Genomic DNA, 19,764 nt, shown 5'->3' on the forward strand with positions numbered 1-19,764 from the left:
TGTTTTTCAGTGAAAGTCTCTAGAAAAACCTGTTTCTCTTTATTTTTAGTTATTAAATATGAATATTTTCCATTTCAAACTACTGATGTAGGAAATAATTTCACCTGATGAGTAAACACACAGTTCTGGTCCACAAATGGCCCCCGGGCCACAGGTTGGGCCTCATCAGGATGATCAATAATCTGGATTAGTTTTAATCTGGAGATTCCAGCACAGAAACAGGAAGCTGAGATGAAACAAGCTGCTTTATTACAATGCTGCAGGTTTTTGGTATTTCATATTCATTCATATATTTATTTATATAGAGAATTATTTTACATTTGGGTCAGAAAGGTTCGAACAAAGTGCTGCTTCCTCGGTTCCGACCGGACGGAGCGGGTCAAAGGTCACGATCGGAAGGCACTGAGTGAGGATGACTCACTGGAGGAGAGGAAGAGCCGCCCAGTTCACAGTTAGAGCAGAACGTTCTGTTCAGTCCAGATCGGTACCGGGTCAGTACCGTCATGTCTGGGACAAGGTGCATGAGAGCGCAGGTTCGGGTCCAGTCTGAGGGGGTTCGGAGGAGCCAGAACCAGCCTCCTTACAGTTCTGGTGCAGCTGACTGCATGGAGATGGTCAACCTGGACCGAGTTCGGTTCGGTTCTGGAGGGATAAGGCACAGAAGGAGCAGAGCTGCAGGTTCAGTTTTAAACCGTGAGAAAGGCACAAATGGCGGGCGGAACCGCCAGGATGAGTCCGGTTCGGTCCAGCTCAGGCAGTGGGATGGTGGTCCAGTAACAGGTTCTGGGTCCGGTTCGGTGAGAAACACGTCCGGAATCGAACCAAAGCTGCTTCCAGTCTGCTCAGTTTGTGCGCTTTGGTTCGTTTGGTAGCTGCTGGAGGAGAACCGGCCCAGATGTTGCGGATGTCCCGGTGAAGCTCAGCTGCCAGGTAATCCGTCGGGTTCCGGTCCAGTTCGGGTCCAGTTCCAGGCCCGCGCCTCCTCAGCTGCCCAGCGGCTTGAAGGATCCGTCGGGCAGCTGCCGGAAGATGCCCCGCAGCGTGTCCAGCTCCCGGGTCAGATGCTCCACGCGGCGCCGCAGCCGCTCGTTGTCGGTCGACAGCTCCACCACCTTCTGCTGCGTCTCCAGGTTGCGCATCTTCGCCTTGTCGCGGCTCTTGCGCACCGCCACGTTGTTGCGCTCGCGCCGCAGCCGGTACTCCGGGCTGCTCTTGTCGACGTGCTTCTTGGACCTGGAGCCCCCCCGCTGGTGCTCTAGCAGCTTCAGGCCGCCCTGTTGCGGGTGCTGCTGCGGGTGGTGCGGACTGGGCACAGGGGTCGGCGGCGGGGTCGGGTGTCCCGGCTGGAGGTGCATGGTGGTCTGCGCGCAGTGCGCGACCTGATACTGCAGGTGCGGCATCTGTTGCTGCTGCTGCTGCTGCTGGTGGTGGTTGTGGTGGTGCTGGGAGTACTGGGAGTGCGGGTGGGGGTGCGGGTGGTGGTAGGAGGGCGGCAGGCTGAGGTTCAGGTCCTCGTCGTCCCGCGGCTCCTGCTTGATGGCCACCGGGCGGATGCGCGGCGGGTTGTGCTCGTAGAAGGGCTCCATCTTGGAGTCCATGTAGCCGGACATGTAGAGCTGCTGCGGGGCCGCGGAGTCGAAGTCCCCGCTCATCATCTTCAGCTTGTCCTGCCGCGCGCCGTGGTGGAACAGGTCGGCCAGGAAGTCGTCGTTGAACGCCGACGGGTCGATGTAGGCGCTCAGGTCGATGGAGGTCTCGTTGTCTCCGATGTCCCCGCCGAGGTCCGCCGGGTCTCTGTAACCGGAGGGGGGCTGCTGGCCGTGGGTCAGGCTGCTCATCAGGGGCCGCGGCGCCGCCTCGTACAGGTTGGAGAGCTCCATGGAGAACCTAAAGCCCGGCATGCATGGTGAGGCGCTCCGCGAATCCAGGGTGAGGCACGGCGGGCCGCGCAGGTGACGAGCTCAGGTGAGAGCAGCTGGCGGGACGCTGAGCGGGACGAGGCTCTGCGTGGCGTAGAGAGGAGCTGCGTGAAGCTGCGGGCTGCGGGCCGATTCCTGCTGCTCAGTAACCTCTGAGCCGTCAGAGCCAGGCTTTATAGGAGGAGGGAGTGGGCGGGGCGGAGCGCACACACACACACACACACACCCCACGGACACTAACTCTCCTCGCGCTGCTCCTCTGCGCTTGAACCATTAATCTCCAGACCCGCTCCAGCAGAGACCCGGAGCCAGAACCGAACCCGTTCAGAAAGAGAGACTCATCTGCAGCACAGAAATGTTCTACAGTTTGGTGTTTTCTTTCAGAACTTTCTGCAGATTCGGATCGTCTCCAGCCGTTTGGGTCCAACTGTGAAAGTTCCTCCTGTAAAAGTGAAGTCATGAATCTGAAGGCAGTCTGATGCTCCGGACTGCAGCGCCCTCTATCGGCGGCAGGCCGCGCAGTTGGTTTTTCACAGCACAACTTTTATACAAATGTTAACGGCTTAATTAGCCAAAGCGCAATAATCAACAACCAGAATTAAGTTAATTATTGATATTTATTGTTGCATAGATAAAACGGATTCCCCGCTAACTTTATCCGTCGTTGTCAACCCCGGTAATGGGGATCACGCCAAACGAGATATAACAATTCAGGGAAGTGCCAAAAAACAAACAATTAAACAAAACCAACAAAATAAATGAAAGGTTGTCAGCCCGCCCTCACAAATAAAAGAAAACAATCCTAACTGGGTGGACTAACAACAAAGAAAAACCAAACGCTAAAAGGACAGCAGGAGGCAGTGCAAAAATTGTAAAACAAAAACACAAAAATTGTTAAATTCTTATTAAATCATTTTAATCAAATCAACCTAAAACACATTAAAACACTGCCTACCTGTGTTGCATAAATCAACACTCCCAGTTCAAACCGTGGAGTAGCCGATCTGGTGCAACCCTGACAAAAATATAAAACAATATATAAACAATTAGTTTTTATTAAAAAAGACCAAGTCTAAAACCTTCCTGCGGCGTCGAACAATCACGCCCAGGTAACGATACCGTCCGAACACCATCAGCAATCAACTCCACAGCAGCAAACACTCAACACACAGCTGGTCTGACACACAAATTGATACTTTGCCACCATCCTTCTAGCTTCCCTTTTATGGAGACTCAAGCAATAGAAAGAGCGACACCTAATGGTGCCACCTGTTACACAAACGTTTCTCTGAAAAATCCAGAACCGGTACCAGAATCTCGGACCGACCCGACCCGTTCAACCAGCGGCTTCGTTTCACAGAGACCTTTTTATAAATGACGTTTCTAAACTTTTTTAATCCTTTACAAGTTCTGCTCTGTGAAGTCCCGACGGGTTCGGTACCTTAAGAACCATTTACTCAACTTTCTGCTTCTACAAAACACCAGCTGAGGTCGGAGGTCAAGGCGTTTCCAGAATCTGGTCAAATTGGCGTTATGTTTGAAAAGCATCATAAACTTCCTCCATCAGTTTTTTGGCACCGTTTCAACCAGCTCAGTCTTCCCAGTTACCTCCCCAGGTGAACCTCAGAGTTTTGTTTTTGGTCCTTGACTGTTTGTCATCCATCTTCTTCCACTTTGTGTCACATTCAGAAAGTTTGGTGTTAATTTTTTCTGCTATGCAGATTCCTCTCTGCCTTATCGACAGCAGATCTGTCATCAACTGTCTCTTACTCGCATCAGTGCAGCAATTATTATCAACGCACTTTCCACCTTGAGACACGCACACACACACACACACACACACACACACACACACACACACACACACACACACACGCACACACACCTGGAGTGGCTCATTAAGCTGCCTCTCATGGTTGTAACAGGAAACCTCCAGGTGTCTCCGCCTGGACTGGTGAGTTAGCGGATGCTAATCTGCATCATGCTAACGTTTAATCAGACGCTCTGTGTTTTCCCTGGATCCTGATGGATCCTCCGTCCTGATCCGTCCGTTACTCAGCTTCTCACCATAAAGTCATTTACATTTAAAAGATGTAAATGATTAAAATAATCAGTTCATCAGACAGAATCATCTCCAGCTGTTTCTATTCTACTCGGTTTATTTCTACAGAGCCAACTGTCGTCTCAAGACATTTTGTAAAAAGTCACTGTTTATTATTTGACTTCATTAAAAAAGTTTTTATCTATAAACACTTCATGTCTCCATCTGCCTGATGTAGCAACAGTGGAGAGGAAACTCATCTTTAACGGGAAGAAACTTCCAACACAACCGGGTCAGAACCAGAACCGGGTCAGAACCAGCGGATGTCTGCCGCGATCAACTGGAGGTTTAAGATGCGGCAGAAGAACTGAACCAGGAGAGCTTTCTATGTTAGAGAAAAGTAAAAAGGGATGGTTTAGGTCACAGGTGTGAGTCTCCAGTCAGACGTCCAGATGTGCCTCAGCTGCTCCACATCTGGTAACTGGGTCATTAGCAGAACTCTGGAGGTCCGAACCACACCAGCAGGAGCTGATTAAACCATTTCATTACAGTGTCTTCTACCTGGGGCACATCCAAAAGCCACAGGACAGCTGGAGTTTGACAGCCCCAGTTTAGATGATGGCAGTATTATGTCAGCAGAAGCCCCGCCTCCAGGAAGGAATCAGCCAATCAGAATGCCAGACCTGGTGTAGCTTCTGTAGGGAGAAAACAAATAGTTAACAGTTGGAACAATGATGCTAATTGGAGAAGGAAGTGAGGAAAAAAGGTCAGTTTGTCCTCCAGCTGGTAGCATCATAACTACAGAAATGGCTCAGGATAACCCCAGAAAAGAGACTGAGAGGAAGGTCTGAAGTCTAGAGAGTGCTAGTTATCTCTGCTGGTTATCTGGTTATTTCTGCTGCAGAGGTTTTTGTTCTCTGTCATTTTGACCGACAGAATTAAATAAATCGCTCATGTTCTATTTTTACCAGTCAAATTATAATCATATTAATATTAGGCTATTTAGCTGCATTTTTATGCACTGGGTGGATTCAGGTTCACCCAGTCGAACCTGAATCCAGATCCATCAGTTGACAGCGTTAACCTTTTGTCCGTAGTGACACAAACAACTGACTGTGGTCCAATAACTTATAATCAATGAAATTAAATTAAATCTGAACGCCCAGCCTCAATAATTCCTCCTGGTCGCATTTGCGGACAAATCTGCGCTGATTCTTCGGTCACTTGATTTTTCACCCTGTGCGCTTTTACAAGGATAATTATTTATTTATTTATTTTTTTTTTTTTTTTTTGCGGGGTTTCGCTTCTCGGAGACGAACAAATGTTCCGTCTGCCGCTCTGACGTTCACCCAGGAGGCTCCATCTGTTAAAACCGCAGAGTGAGTTCAGTTCAACTCTTTGTATCAGTTGTGCTGCGCACTGCGCGTGTTACCGTCTAATTAACTTCCGTCTAATTTAATTCCTCAAGATAAACTTCCGGCTCCTGTTTAGACTAGAAATGGATTAACGTCACGTCACATCTCTTTATTTTCTCTGCTCTGTAGTGGAGACTTGAATTCAACGCGCCATTTCTAGCAAAGGTTTGAAATGCGCTTCTGAACCAGACGCTGCAAAGCGTCCAGTCCATAATCTCTGCTGGTTAGCTAGTTAACTCGGCTAGTTATTTCTTTATCTGGGCTTGTTAGCTGGTTAACTCTGCTAATTATTTGAATATCTTTGGTAGTTATTTGGTTATCTCTGCTGGTTATCTCAGTGAAATCATCCCGTGGGTTTGTTTCTCTCCTGGTCAGAACTTCAGAACATAGATTTTGGTGCCGTCCAGGTTTTAATCTCCTGTAATCTACCAACGGATCCGATCCATCAGGGATGGAGCAGAGGATCAGAACTAAAGAAACATCAGAACCGGCTCATCAGAACAGAACTGGGTTGCTGGAGGTCCAGTCCGACTCGCCCACTGTCAGTGAGGATTTTCTGATGACTGGTCCAACTGGTTTATCGGGTTCAAAGCCTGTGGCGCCGTCGACCAGGACGTTTTACAACAACCTGGACTTCCTGAACATCTGGTCAGAACCACATCTGGTCTACGGTTCACCTCTCTGGATTTGAATCGGCTTAAATCTGACGTTTTCAGACAAACTGGATCTAGTTTTTATTGCCTGTAAGTCAGAATCAAGAGAAAAAACGGAACCAGACAGTGAAAAGATCTTTGTAATGAGTACATTACAATACTGAGTTTCACTTTTTGAATTATCAAATTCTAAAAATAAATGAACTTCATGATGAAGTAATGATTAACTGTATTCACATCACTGGTGAAGATTTATTCATTAAGTTAAATTTAAATTCATTTTAGTCTATTTGTGTCCATAAAGTTACATTCAGGTTCCATTTCTGTTCAGGCTAAATCTGTATAATAATTGAGTTTCGTTTGCAGAAATGAAGTAAACATAATACTCTAACTTATTGAGATGCAGCAATATGATAACGCTCCTAAAGAAAATCTGGTGGCTCTGATGCTCCTGTGATGGATTCAGTCTGATTATATAAATATAATACTTTATCTATTCCTGAACGGGGAAATGACAACAAAAATAATATATATATATATATATATATATATATATATATATATATATATATATATATATATATATATATATATATATATATATATATATATATATATATATATATATATATATATATATATATATATATATATATATATATATATATGAATAACAACAGTTACTGTTGTTATTCATATATATATATATATATATATATGAATAACAACAGTTACTGTTGTTATTCATAGTCGTATGTTTATTATTACTTTATTTTATATATATATATATATAAAATAAAGTAATAATAAACATACGACTATGAATAACAACAGTAACTGTCACGTATCACTCCGTATGTTGCTAAAAATATATTCAACCTTTAAAACCCACAAATGTATATAATGTGTGTATTGTTAAGTCATTATAAATACATTTCTTCATATTTATATATTAGGTGTTTCATAAAGAACCAGTTTCAGGAAGCCAGGATCAAATGAAGTCATACATGTCTGAACTCATCTGACCAACCTCGCGTTACATAAACAAAACCAACAGAAAGGCCGCTTTCTATTGGTCCGTCCACATGTCACTCCAGCAAGGAATTGCATCACTCTTGTAAATACTGAACTCTGATTGGCCTAGACCTTTTTACACCGCCGCCTCCGAGCCCCTGATTGGCTGATTCCAAACATTGCCGAACATGGTAAAGGGAGATTTCGCAATCGGCTGCTGTCCATGTTCCAAACAAAAACAGTGAGAGCGGCCGGAGACGGAATTAAAGTGGCGCTTTCTACCCCATATCGGTCAGGATAATCTACAGGTTAACCACGCGGTCTCTTGGTGAAGGTAAACTTTGACTTTTTGGCCTAGAAACACAGATTAATCCTCGAAGAGCGTTAGCAGCGGGTGCTATCAGGCTAACGGCTAACTGGTTCGGTTAAAATCCGAGAAAATAACCAGTTTCGACCCGGTTCGGGTCTGAAACCGCGTCTAGCGACCAGCAGGCAGTACTTTGAGTTCAGAGTGTCGGTAGATGAGGGAGGAAACGAGCTGCTTTAATTGAACTAAAAGTTATATCGATTTCGGGAAATGATCTGTTTAATCGACGGTGTTCGGTCCAGTTTTCCCGTTTTGTTTGGCTTTATGTATTGATGTTGGGACTCGGTTCGGTTTTGAAAAGTGAGGTTTGTGCTGAGACCCGCATGACTCGGAGTTCCCCTCAGTGATGATGCAACAGCAGGCAACAGCCGCTGTTTCACCCGGAGCGAGTTCTGCTACACACAGGGCAGCCGCTCCATAGCAACGCACCGACCAATCACAACGCGGTGGCTGCTTCACAGCGTAGAGTGACGTAATCAGGAATGACTGCGATCACTGGATGTTTAGACGGGAAAAACATCCAGATATTATCATTAAATATTAGTTAATGTTCTTATAGTTTCTATATTTGATTATTCTGAATAGTGAAGAACACAATCAATATTGTGCTATAATACTTTATTTCTTCCAAATGGAAATTAAATGTTGTCATAACTCATAATTGAAAGACGATTGTTGATGGAAGGATCTCCAGGAGCAGTCAGTGTTGCAGCGAATCTGAAGAGGGCTCTGTTGCTTTAAGACAGTCTCAGTTCAGGGATTATCGGAGCTTCTGCGCTGTGATTATAAACAACAGTCTGTTGCCATGGTTACACATCATATCAAAAGTACAAGCAGAAATCTACGCAAAGCATCCAGAACCTGAGAAAATGATCTAAAAACCAGGGCAACTGAAGAACCAATCAGAACTAGGAGAGGTGCTCCAACATGCTGCCACCAGGGCGGCGCTGTTCTACAATAATAATATTATGGTTATTGTTATTTTGTCCTGCAGACCCGTCCTGCGATTCTGACCCATCCAGCTTCGGTCAGACCTGAGCTCCTGCAGGCAACACATCCAAATGAGCCGGCCGCCACAGCCGAAACTCATCACAGCAGAGCACAACGGCGTGAGCGTCATCCAGAGCCAGGCGCACGCCGCCGCAGCGTCCAACGCAGCGTCCCTTGCCGGACTGCAGCAGGTCCCCCAGCTCGTCCCCGCCGACCCGTCCGCCGCCGGAGGAAAGGCGGCGCCGCCCAGCAAGATGAAGAAGCCCAGCGTAGACAAGGACAGCGAGGAGTACCGGCAGCGGCGCGAGCGCAACAACTTGGCGGTGAAGAAGAGCCGCATGCGCAGCAAGCAGAAGGCCATGGACACGCAGCAGCGCGTCAACGAGCTGAAGGAGGAGAACGAGCGGCTGGAGGCCAAGATCAAGCTGCTCAGCAAGGAGCTGAGCGTGCTCAAAGACCTCTTCCTGGAGCACGCCCACAACCTGGCCGACAACGTGCAGCCGTCCGCCGACGCCGCCAGCCCCGCCCCCGCCCAGTGAGGGGCGGAGCCTCAGGGCCGCCGGGAAGCCGGCCTCGCATCCTTCCTCCATCCCTGTCCTGCGTGGCCCCGCCCCTTCAGTGATGTCACCGGGAGACGGTCGGCCCACGGGTCTGGAGAGACTTTCTATGGCCGGACCCGGGCCTCTGATTGGCCCAGAGGGAAACGGCGTTCGGTCGGACCCGATCATGTGACTTCTGTCTGTTTTTGTTATTATTATTCCACAGCTCTCCGTCATGTTCTGCTGGGTTCTGCTGGGTTCTACTGGGACCACTGAACAGAACCTCCAGAACCTCCCTGCCCAATCAGGATCCAGAACTCTTCAGATCATCGTCACGATTGGTGGCGTGATTGTCTGAGCTGGTTCTGGTTCTGGAAGCAGTAGACCGGGTGAGGGGCAGAGCTTCTTCCTGAGGTCAACTGGTGTTTCTCCAGAACTTTGAGGCGGCCCGGTTCTGACTCCACTCAGATCCAGACAGACTCAGTTCATGCAGGAAGCCCCGCCCCGTCCCGCGTGCCCCCACCTGCCCAGCCGGGTGTGTTGGAGTGCAGCGTGCCGGGCGGACCCAGACGCTGCGACGGAACCGCAGCTTTAGGTAAATCCAGGTGTAAACGGGTCGGCTCGTTAGCGGTCTGCTAACGGGCCGCCGCCCTGCGGGGGAAAGGGGCGGAGCCTCAAGGAGCCAGATGCCGTGATCACCTGAGGTTTGTGTCCAAATTCCAGTCCGGTTCTGGTTCCGCTGGAGGATTTCGACCTTTCTGTGAAGCCAGGCGGTCCGACTGGTCACTTGGTTCTGGTTCTGTGACCCGTCCCGCATCGTTTTCACGTTTCTATGGTCTTTTCTAGTCTCTCAGTCTGCAGTGGCTGCAGCTGCTTGTTGCTATGGAGATGTTTGCATGAAAACAGGGAGGGGGGGGGAAATCTGTCAATCAGTTATTTTATATCTGGAATCGTTCATGTTGTAAATTAAATCTGAGTCTTAAAGTTCAGCCGAGTCCGAGTCTCTTTTTGACAGAAGACACTGGAACCATGAACAGGTTTCTATTATTATTATTATTATTATTATTATTATATTCCTCTCCTTGTGCTGCCACCTTATGGTGGTGGGGGGGTTTGAGGCCCCAATGATCCTGGGAGCTCTGCTGTCTGGGTCTTCATGCCCCTGGTAGGGTCACTAGGGCAGACAGGTCCAGGTGAAGGACCAGACAAGGTGCAGCCTGAAGACCCTGATGATGTATAATATCTTTGGACTACGTGTTCCCTCTCCCGGACGTGGGTCACCGGGGCCCCACTCTGGAGCCAGGCCTGGAGGGGGGGCACGATGGCGAGCGTCTGGTGGCCGGGCTTTTACCCATGGAGCCCGAAGAGGAAACATGGGCCTCCCTCCCATGGGCCCACCACCAGTGAGAGGGGCCGACAGGGTCGGGTGCATTGTGTGATGGGTGGGGGCCGAGGGAGGGGGCCTTGGCGGTCCGATCCTTGGTTGCAGAAGCTCTTGGGACGTGGAATGTCACCTCTCTGGTGGGGAAGGAGCCGGAGCTAGTGTGTGTGAGGCTGAGAGGTTCCGGCTAGAAAGAGTCGGTCTCACCTGGACGCATGGCTCTGGTTCTGGAACCAGTCTCCTTGAGAGGGGCTGGACATACTTCCACTCTGGAGTTGCCCAAGGTGAGAGGCGTCAGGCAGGAGTGGGCATAAATGTTGCTCCCCATCTCGGCGCCTGTACGTTGGGGTTTACCCCGGTGAACGAGAGAGTAGCCTCCCTCCGCCTACGGGTGGGGGGACGGGTCCTGACTGTCGTTTGTGCTTACGGGCCGAACGACAGTTCAGGTTACCCACCCTTTTTGGAGTCCCTAGAGGAGGTACTGGAGAGTGCTCCACCTGGGGACTCCCTTGTTCTGCTGGGGGATTTCAACGCTCACGTGGGCAATGACAGTGAGGCCTGGAGGGGTGTGGTTGGGAGGAACGGCCCCCCTGGTCTGAACTCGAGTGGTGTTCTGTTGTTGGACTTCTGTTCCTGTCATGGATTGTCCATAACGAACACCATGTTCAAGCATAAGGGTGTCCATATGTGCACTTGGCACCAGGACACTCTAGGCCGCAGATCGATGATCGACTTTGTCATCGTTTCATCGGATCGGCGGCCGTATGTCTTGGACACTCGGGTGAAGAGAGGTGCGGTTCTGTCCACTGACCACCACCTGGTGGAGGGTTGGCTCCGCTGGTGGGGGAGGATGCCGGTCAGACCTAGCAGCCCAAACGTGTTGTGAGGGTCTGCTGGGAACATCTGGCGGAATCCCCTGTGAGACGGAGCTTTAACTCCCATCTCCGGCAGAACTTCGAACACGTCCCGGTGGAGGTGGGGGACATGGAGTCTGAGTGGACCGTGTTCCTGCCTCCATTGTCAAGGTGGCTCATCTGAGCTGTGGCCGCAAGGTTGTCTGTGCCTGTCGCGGTGGCAACTCTCAAACCCGTTGGTGGACACCTTCGGTGAGGGAAGCCGTCAGGCTGAAGAAGGAGTCCTATCGGGCATTTTTGACCTGTGGGACTCCGGAAGCAGCTGATGGGTACCAGCGGGCGAAGCGGCATGGGTTTCGGGTGGTTGCTGAAACAAAAACTCGGGTGTGGGAGGAGTTTGGAGAGGCCATGGAGAAAGACTTCCGTACGGCTTTGAGGCGATTCTGGTCCACCATCCGGCGTCTCAGGAGGGGGAAGCAGTGCAGCACCAACACTGTTTACAGTGGGGATGGTGTGCTGCTGACCTCAACACGGGATGTTGTGGGCCGGTGGGCAGAATACTTCGAAGACCTCCTCAATCCCAACATGTCTTCTATTTTGGAAGCTGAGCCTGGGGACTCTGGGTTGGGCTCTCCAATCTCTGGGGTCGCCGAGGTGGTCAAAAAGCTCCTCGGTGGCAGGGCCCCGGGGGTGGATGAGATCCGCCTGGAGTTCCTCAAGGCTCTGGATGTTGTAGGGTTGTGTTGGCTAACGCGACTCTTCAATACTCTTCGGAGGGTGTGCTCCAATTACCGGGGGGTCACACTCTGAAGCCTCCCTGGCAAGGTCTATTCGGGGGTTCTGGAGAGGAGGGTCCGTCGGATTGTTGAACCTCGGATTCAGGAAGAGCAGTGTGGTTCTGGTTCTGGTTCTGGAACACTGGACCAGCTCTACACCCTCAGCAGGTCCTGGAGGGTTCTGGGAGTTCGCCCAACCAGTCTACATGTGTTTTGTGGACTTGGAGAAGGCGTTCGACCGTGTCCCTCGGGGAGCCCTGTGGGGGGTTCTCCAGGAGTATGGGGTACCGGGCTCCTTGATACGGGCTGTCAGGTCCCTGTATGACTGGTGTCAGAGTCTGGTCCGCATTGCCGGCAGTAAGACAGGCTCGTTTCCAGTGAGAGTTGGACTCCGCTGACCTTTGTCACCGATTCTGTTCATTACCTTCATGGACAGAATCTCTAGACCAGCCAAGGTGTTGAGGGGATCCGTTTTGGTGGCCTTAGGATTGAATCTCTGCTTTTTGCGGATGATGTGGTCCTTTTGGCTTCATCAGGTCGTGATCTGCAGCTCTTGCTGGAGCGGTTCGCAGCTGAGTGTGAAGCGGCTGGGATGGCGACCAGTGCCTCCAAATCCGAGGCCATGGTCTTGAGCCGGAAAAGGGTAGAGTGCCTTCTCCGGGTCAGGGGGGGTGTCCTGCCCCAAGTGGAGGAGTTCAAGTATCTCAGGATCTTGTTCACGAATGGGGGAAGAAGGGAGCGGGAGATCGACAGGCGGATTGACGCAGGCGTCTGCCGTCAAGCGGGCGTCCCGTCGTCGTGGTGAAGAGAGAGCTGAACCAAAAAGCGAAGCTCTCAATTTACCGGTCGATCTACGTTCCCACCCTCATCTATGGTCATGAGCTTTGGGTCATGACCGAAAGAACGAGATCACGGATACAAGCGGCCGAAATGGGTTTTCTCCGTAGGGTGTCTGGGCTCTCCCTTAGAGAGAGAAGCTCAGTCATCCAGGAGGGACTCCGAGTAGAGCCGCTGCTCCTTCACATCGAGAGGAACCAGTTGAGGAGCATCTGGTCAGGATGCCTCCTGGACGCCTCCCTGGTGAGGAGTTCATGTCCCACCAGGAGGAGGGGAAACCCAGGACACTCTGGAGGGACGATGTCTCTCTGCTGGCCTGGGAACGCCGTGGGATTCCTCCGGAGGAGCTGGTGGAAGTGGCTGGGGAGGGAAGTCTGGGCCTCCCTTCTGAAGCTGCTACCCCCGCGACCCGACCAGGATAAGAGGAAGAAGATGGATGGATGGATGGATGGTTATCAAATCTGCTGGCGTCCATCAGTGAAAGTAATGTGTTTGTATTTTTGGTGCTAGAATGAAAACTTATAAAATATAATTTTATCTCTTAGATTTAAACTTTTTTTTTTTTCCAGTCATGAGCAAACTTTTATTTTGAAGGAACCTGTGTAGCTGCTTCCTGTAGATCAGGGGTGTCAAGCTCCAGTCCTGAAGGGTCGCTGTCCTGCAGTTTTTAGATGTGCCACAGGTACAAAACACTGGAATGAAATGGCTTAATTACCTCCTCCTTGTGTAGATCAGTTCTCCACAGCCTTGCTAATGACCTAATTATTCTATTCAGGTGGTGCAGCGGAGGCACATCTAAAAGTTGCAGGACAGCGGCCCTTGAGGACTGGAGCTTGACACCCCTGCTGTAGATCATGAAGCTCTATGTTCTGTTAGAGTTTGGGTCCATCCAGGTTTTTATCAGAACCACTGCCGAGAATGCTGGGATTGACCTTGACCTCTGACCAGGCCGGTGTTCTGCTATTGATCAGAACCGACCCGACCAGACCAAACATTTATTGGTTTCTATGAAGCTTGGTGAGAATTTTACTAGAATCTGATTTACAGCGGATTGGTCGAGAGCTCCAAGGGTTGTTTATGCTTTGGGCCGGCCCACCTACACTCTGTATGTTAGCAGTGAGTGTTAGCAGTGTGTGTTAGCATAGTGTTAGCAGTGTGTGTTAGCATAGTGTTAGCATAGTGTTAGCATAGTGTTAGCAGTGTGTATTAGCAGTGTGTATTAGCAGTGTGTGTTAGCATAATGTTAGCAGAGTGTTAGCAGTGTGTGTTAGCAGTGTGTATTAGCAGTGTGTGTTAGCATAGTGTTAGCAGAGTGTTAGCAGTGTGTATTAGCCGTGTGTGTTAGCAGAGTGTTAGCATAGTGTTAGCAGTGTGTATTAGCAGTGTGTGTTAGCATAGTGTTAGCAGAGTGTTAGCAGTGTGTATTAGCAGTGTGTGTTAGCAGAGTGTTAGCAGAGTGTGGGCAGAATGATTTGACCTGTGTGGTGATTAAAGGTTATCTGAGGTCGCTCTCCTGCAGCGTCAGGCAGTAAATGACATGATGACATCATCACCAGATGGCAGGTTCAGGTTCCTGTGGCAGGTCAAAGGTCAGGCTGGCGAGTCAGCAGCTTGGTTCTGTCTGACAGAACCAGTAGAACCAGTCCTCCCAACTCATTATTCCCATAACTACCGGTTAGTCATCAAGTCAGCATTTAAAAATAAACACACCCTGTGTGTGTTTGTGATGAACATGACGTTAACCCAGTGCTTTTCAATTCCAGTCCTCAGACCCCCTGCCTGCATGTTTTAGGTGTTTCCCTTCTGCCACACCTGGATTGAATCTTTGGGTGATTAACAGGATCCTGCAGGACTTGGTGGCTGCAGAAGACGTCATGAAATCATTTGGAATTGAAAAGGACTGACTTTAACCCTTTATGTTCCTGCTGGAGGAAGCTGAGCAAAACTGAGCTGTTCTGGTGGCAGCATTATGCTGTGGGACACAGGCAGAGTTTAAGAATCCAGCAGCCTCACTGCTAAGTCTCTCTCTTTCTCTCTCTCTTTCTCTCTATTTTTGCCTCATCTTCAGGCCAAATATTCAGATATTTTTAAAAATAAATGATAAAGGTAACTATTTAGCTTTGAGCTAATTAATTAGCTTCTAACATATCTACTTGGGACTATGGCAGTAATAAATAATTAACTCGGTGGAAATATGACTTTGACAAATTATTTTTTTCTGACAGGCTAAAAATAACCCAGATTATTGCTGCCAATGTTTGACTGCAAATTTCCAAACGCAGCTGATACCGGACCGGTCCTTCTGGATCTGCTGGTCAGAACTGCTGATGAAGGTCATCATCATCATCAATGACACAGAGGCAGAAAGATTTCAAGTTTTTCTTCTCGTTTTAAACTTGTTTCATTCTAGCGATCTTCCAGGATGAGCTGAAGCCAGTCAGGGAGGAGCGGCGGCGAGCTGATGATGTCATCATCAGCTTGGCAGCAGCTCCACGCCGCTGATTTATACAGGCTGTTAAAACGCGCCCGGATGTTCTGCAGCTGCTGCAGTGGGCCGGGGGTCGGGGGCCACTCTGAGGCCCCTGGAAGCTGAGAGCCATTTCGGCGGGCTGGGAACCCCGAGACAGACAAGTCCACAGGACACCTCCGGCAGTCGAGCCCAGGAGAAATGACGTGACGCAGGCTGATGTCTGATGCTGGAATTGGTTTCTGAGTTTCGTTTCTTTATTCTGGTTTCAGTTTAAAACTAAAACCGTTTTGAAGATTATCCAGATGGTTTTGGATCTACAGCAGCGATCGATGACCCTCCAGACCTGGAACGTCCACATCTGTTCCCGTCCTCCACACTTTAGTTAAAACCTGCCTCAATAGGGTTAGCATTAGCATTAGCATTAGCTTGCAGATAAGAGGACAGAGACTCCCCAGCAGGACTTCAGAGAATCTCTTAAACCCAGCTTTTATTTTGATAGTCCGCTTATCAGCAAGTAAAAGTGGATGTTAGCTAAATACTCAGCTAGTTCTGAGCTAAAGTTTTAGTTTGGACATAAATGATGACACAGGGTGTGCTAACTTCCCAGTTGGTTTACTTACTGAGAAAATCTGGACAGATTTTGTTTTTACAGAAAATTGCTCCACTTTCCACAGACAAATGAAAAATAAGACTTTAAAATGTAATAATTTTTTACGTCATGTGACATAATCTTCTGTGCAAGCAGCCTGTAAATCCATCCGTCTGGATTCGTCCTCAGGAGAATCGATCTGACAAATGGGAGGAAACAGAAACGAGTCTCTGACTCATTCTGTCGTTTTAAAGTGTTTTCATGTCAACAGGAACCAACGAGCAGCTTTTAGTTATTAAGAAGTAACATCTGAGAAAAACAACCAAAAATGGATCTGATAGAAAAACTGTGACCTCCAGGTGACCCCCAGGTGACCCCACCTCTCACTGGAACGTTAGCAGGAGAGGCAGCAGCAGCTCCTGACCCCTCTGGGGTCAAGGGTTAGAAAATGGATGTATGGATGAAAAACAGGAAATGGATTCATACATTTGTTTATATTTGCTCCTCTCTCACACCTGAGCTTCCTGTCCTTCCTACCACACCTGGTCCGTGTTGCTATGGCAACCTGCAGTGTGTTGCCAGCTGCGCCTGTCTGCCGCATTAATTCACTCGTTCATGTTTTGGGTTTCCTGCAGCAGCAGGTCCGATCTCCTGCAGAACCTTCTAAAAGCTGCAGAGCATCAAAGATCCGCAGGACGGGTTGGAGGTCCAACAGAACACACCCAGTTCTGGATCCAGAACAATTAAAACTGGTTCTGGTTCTGGTCCCATTGAGCATGTGCAAACATTGACACAGTGAGCGTGGAACCGGCGACCTGCTGCTGGTTCTGGTCCGACCGGGTCACACTGATCCTCCGAGCTCCCAGAAGAACCGTCAGCAGATGTCTGACCTTTGACCTCCAAACACCAGCCAGACTGATGATTAATAGGAAGAGCAGCGAGGAGAACTGGTCCGGGTCTGGTCCGGTTCTGGTTCAGTCCAGTTTGTCTCAGACCTGCAGGGACAGACACGCCTCCTCTCACCTGCTGTAAAAGTTTTCAACCTTTCGACCTTTAGCCTGTGACCTTTCCTCGTTTTGTCCTTGCAGAACCAACTGCATGGAGCTGCAGGTGGTGGCAGCATCATGCAGTAAATCAATCAATCAATCAATCAATCAATCAATCAATCAATCAATCAATCAATCAATCAATCAATCAATCAATCAATCAATCAATCAATCAATCAATCAATCAATCAATCAATCAATTTATTTTGGTAAATTGTCCACATTAAACACAGAAAACAACAAATGTTCCCATAATTCACCACAAAGTAACAACCTGAAGTTTATTCTGGTTTTCCGTGGCGACGGTCGCCATGGAAACATTTAAATCTACAGAACAACTAAAACTTTGATCTTTTCACATTTTAAAGTTCACCAAGAAAAGAACAAAACTTCAAATCATCCTTTATTTCATTCCAGTTTCACTGCAAGAAGTGAAACATCTGAACTTTATCAAACCTCATAAATTTCATTTCTTCTCTCAGCTCCAATCATTTTTATATAAATATCTTTATTTTAATGTATTACTTTGAATAAAGAGTTTATCAGTTGGTTCATGAAACCCGTATTAATAAACCTTAAAGCTAAACTAAGATATTAATGGTTGTTTTATTTACATTTCCTCAGATTTCTGAGCAATAAGACAAATAATACAAAACCAAACATGAATATATAATATAATTAATTCAATCTTTTATTTTAAACAATATTCCAACAGTTTTTGTAACTTTATTTCTAATTTATTTTATGTGAAGCTTCCAACTAAGTTTATTGTTTGTAATTATCCCTAAAATTTTGTCTCATAAATTCTTTTCATTTCAATTTTATGCAAAACTTTATATTATTATAGATCTGATTACCAGAGAAAACCAGGAATTTAGTTTTTCCTTCATTTAACAACAACTTATTGCAATCAAATCATGTTTTTATTATTTCATCTGTAGTTTTTACAGAAAAAAAGAAACATTATAAACTTTAAAGTACTGGATATTGCAGAAATGTGGTTTAAATAAAGTATCAATAATTTAAACAGACAAATTTTACTATGTCTGTTTGTGACTTTATGTTGTTAATTAGTTCATATTATAATCTATTATTCTAATAACTCTTCTGATATGTAAACAGTTCATATTTACCTAATAATCGTTCCTGGTCAATAATATCAAATATCAATAAACAGACCAAAGGTATCAAGCTGCTGCAGCAGCTGCTGCAGCTGGTGCTGCTGCTGCAGCAGCTGACTCATGGTTAACTGTAATGCCTGTTCATTATGGGATGGATATAATATACTGAACAATTTTATATCGTTCAGTATATTATTTTTATTCAGAAAGGAGTTGCTTTTCTTTCTCAGCAATGATGTTATTTTTTATAGATTTTCTATTTTCTAAATCCTTAATAAAATCTTTATTTAATTTCTAATCATATTTCATGTTATCTGTATTTTTCATCATCCTGGTTTCTTAAACAATCTCTTTCATTCACAAACTCATCTGTTCCCTTTAGTGTTTTTATAACTTTTAGCTGTTCAGTTTTATGTTTTATAATCACAAATTGAAATTTTGTTCTTTTATCCAGATTTGTATTTTGGCTTTTGCAGCATTTTAGAACAAGCAGCAAAAGTTTCCAGTCCAGATGAAGAAATATTTTAGCTGCTGAAGAGAAAATAATTCATCTGGTTTTGCATCTTCCCCTTTCTTGTCTTCTGCTGTTGTCCTGTGTGTGTGTGTGTGTGTGTGTGTGTGTGTGGGTGTGTGTGTGTGTGCGTGTGTGTGTGTGTGTGTGTGTGTGCGTGTGTGTGTGTGTGTCCAGATTTCATCTTTCTTCTCCTCATTTCTTCCAAACTGTTCCAGATCCTTCTCTCTTTTTGTTCCAGCTCTTCTATTTGTTTGTGACTCAACATCCAGTGAAGCTTCAGTTCTTCCACATCTTTTCTTCAATTATCAGCGCTGACTCATGGCTTAGAATGGGCTAGTCAAAGTAAATTCATATTTTACTAGTTGAACTATTTAGCTTGTTAACTAAATGTAAAACTGTAACATGAATAAATCAATCAGTGAAATGTGATTTTCAAACTGATTTTTCTGGGACCAAACAAAATGATTGCTGATCATTTTTGGCTTTCAGGTTGAATAAAGTGAAACGTGAAATCAGGTTTCCAGCTGTGAGCTTCTGATGGGTCTCCATGGTGACCTCTGACCCTTCCTGCAGGTAGCAGCCTGGCTCCATCCTTGTATCCCAGCATGCATTGGGAAGTGGACCTCTTCTGCACCCAGAGCGGATCAGAACCGGGTGGAACCGGTCCAGTAGCGTGAAGAAGCCTCCGCCCTGCGCTGTGGGTGTCGTGACTTACGGCTCTGGAGGTAATTGCTTCACTGGCTGCTGCTGCGTCGCATTAAAGCCGAACCATAACTCAGCGCTGCGGCCTGGCAGGGCGCGCCGCGCGCCGCGGCTAGGCTAGCAGCAGGTAACCCACTCTGACAGCTTTCTGATGAGGTCACATGATTGACGGAGCGCCAGCTGCCGCAGCAGCTCATAAATCTGCTGCGGATCAAGCTGCAAGGAATTATGGGAGGCTGGCTGAGCTGCAGAGCGACGAGAGAAATCGGATGGATCCCAGGAGGATCAGGAGGAGACGGGAAGGTCGTAGAGACACAGACTGCTCAGCATTCACACCAAGGCCGGCTACCTGCTGGTGGTACAGGTGAGCTGATGGCTCTGTAGCTCCCCCTGCAGGCAGGCGGAGGACATGTCTCAGGACAGTGAGCTCCAGATCAGCCCGTTTCACACAATAACCTCCAATTTAAAGCAGCAACTCAGCATGAAAATCCAGACAGAGGGGGGAAGGTGAAAGGTCACCAGGCCGGGAGTCGAAC

The 19,764-nt window shown here is 47.5% G+C and overlaps 2 protein-coding genes across 2 annotated transcripts; one reads left to right on the forward strand and one right to left on the reverse strand.

Annotated features, from left to right (window-relative positions):
* Positions 1–227: 227 nt before the first annotated feature.
* On the reverse strand, positions 228–2,358 carry cebpa (CCAAT enhancer binding protein alpha). Its single transcript, XM_044103222.1, has one exon. It carries the CDS (start codon positions 1,899–1,901, stop codon positions 984–986), a length of 918 nt encoding a protein of 305 aa, XP_043959157.1. The 5' UTR covers positions 1,902–2,358; the 3' UTR covers positions 228–983.
* A 4,849-nt stretch (positions 2,359–7,207) lies between these two features.
* Positions 7,208–9,927, forward strand: cebpg (CCAAT enhancer binding protein gamma). Its single transcript, XM_044103251.1, has 2 exons — positions 7,208–7,376; positions 8,404–9,927. Exon 2 carries the CDS (start codon positions 8,471–8,473, stop codon positions 8,936–8,938), a length of 468 nt encoding a protein of 155 aa, XP_043959186.1. The 5' UTR covers positions 7,208–7,376; positions 8,404–8,470; the 3' UTR covers positions 8,939–9,927.
* Positions 9,928–19,764: the final 9,837 nt, after the last annotated feature.

This window comes from Gambusia affinis, linkage group LG02 (assembly GCF_019740435.1).
Source record: "Gambusia affinis linkage group LG02, SWU_Gaff_1.0, whole genome shotgun sequence".
In the NCBI taxonomy this organism is placed as follows: Eukaryota; Metazoa; Chordata; class Actinopteri; order Cyprinodontiformes; family Poeciliidae; genus Gambusia; species Gambusia affinis.

Excerpts from the sequence above, each read along its gene's own strand:
- cebpg (XM_044103251.1), top strand. The coding sequence starts at position 8,471 with ATGAGCCGGCCGCCACAGCCGAAACTCATCACAGCAGAGCACAACGGC.
- cebpa (XM_044103222.1), bottom strand. The coding sequence starts at position 1,901 with ATGCCGGGCTTTAGGTTCTCCATGGAGCTCTCCAACCTGTACGAGGCG.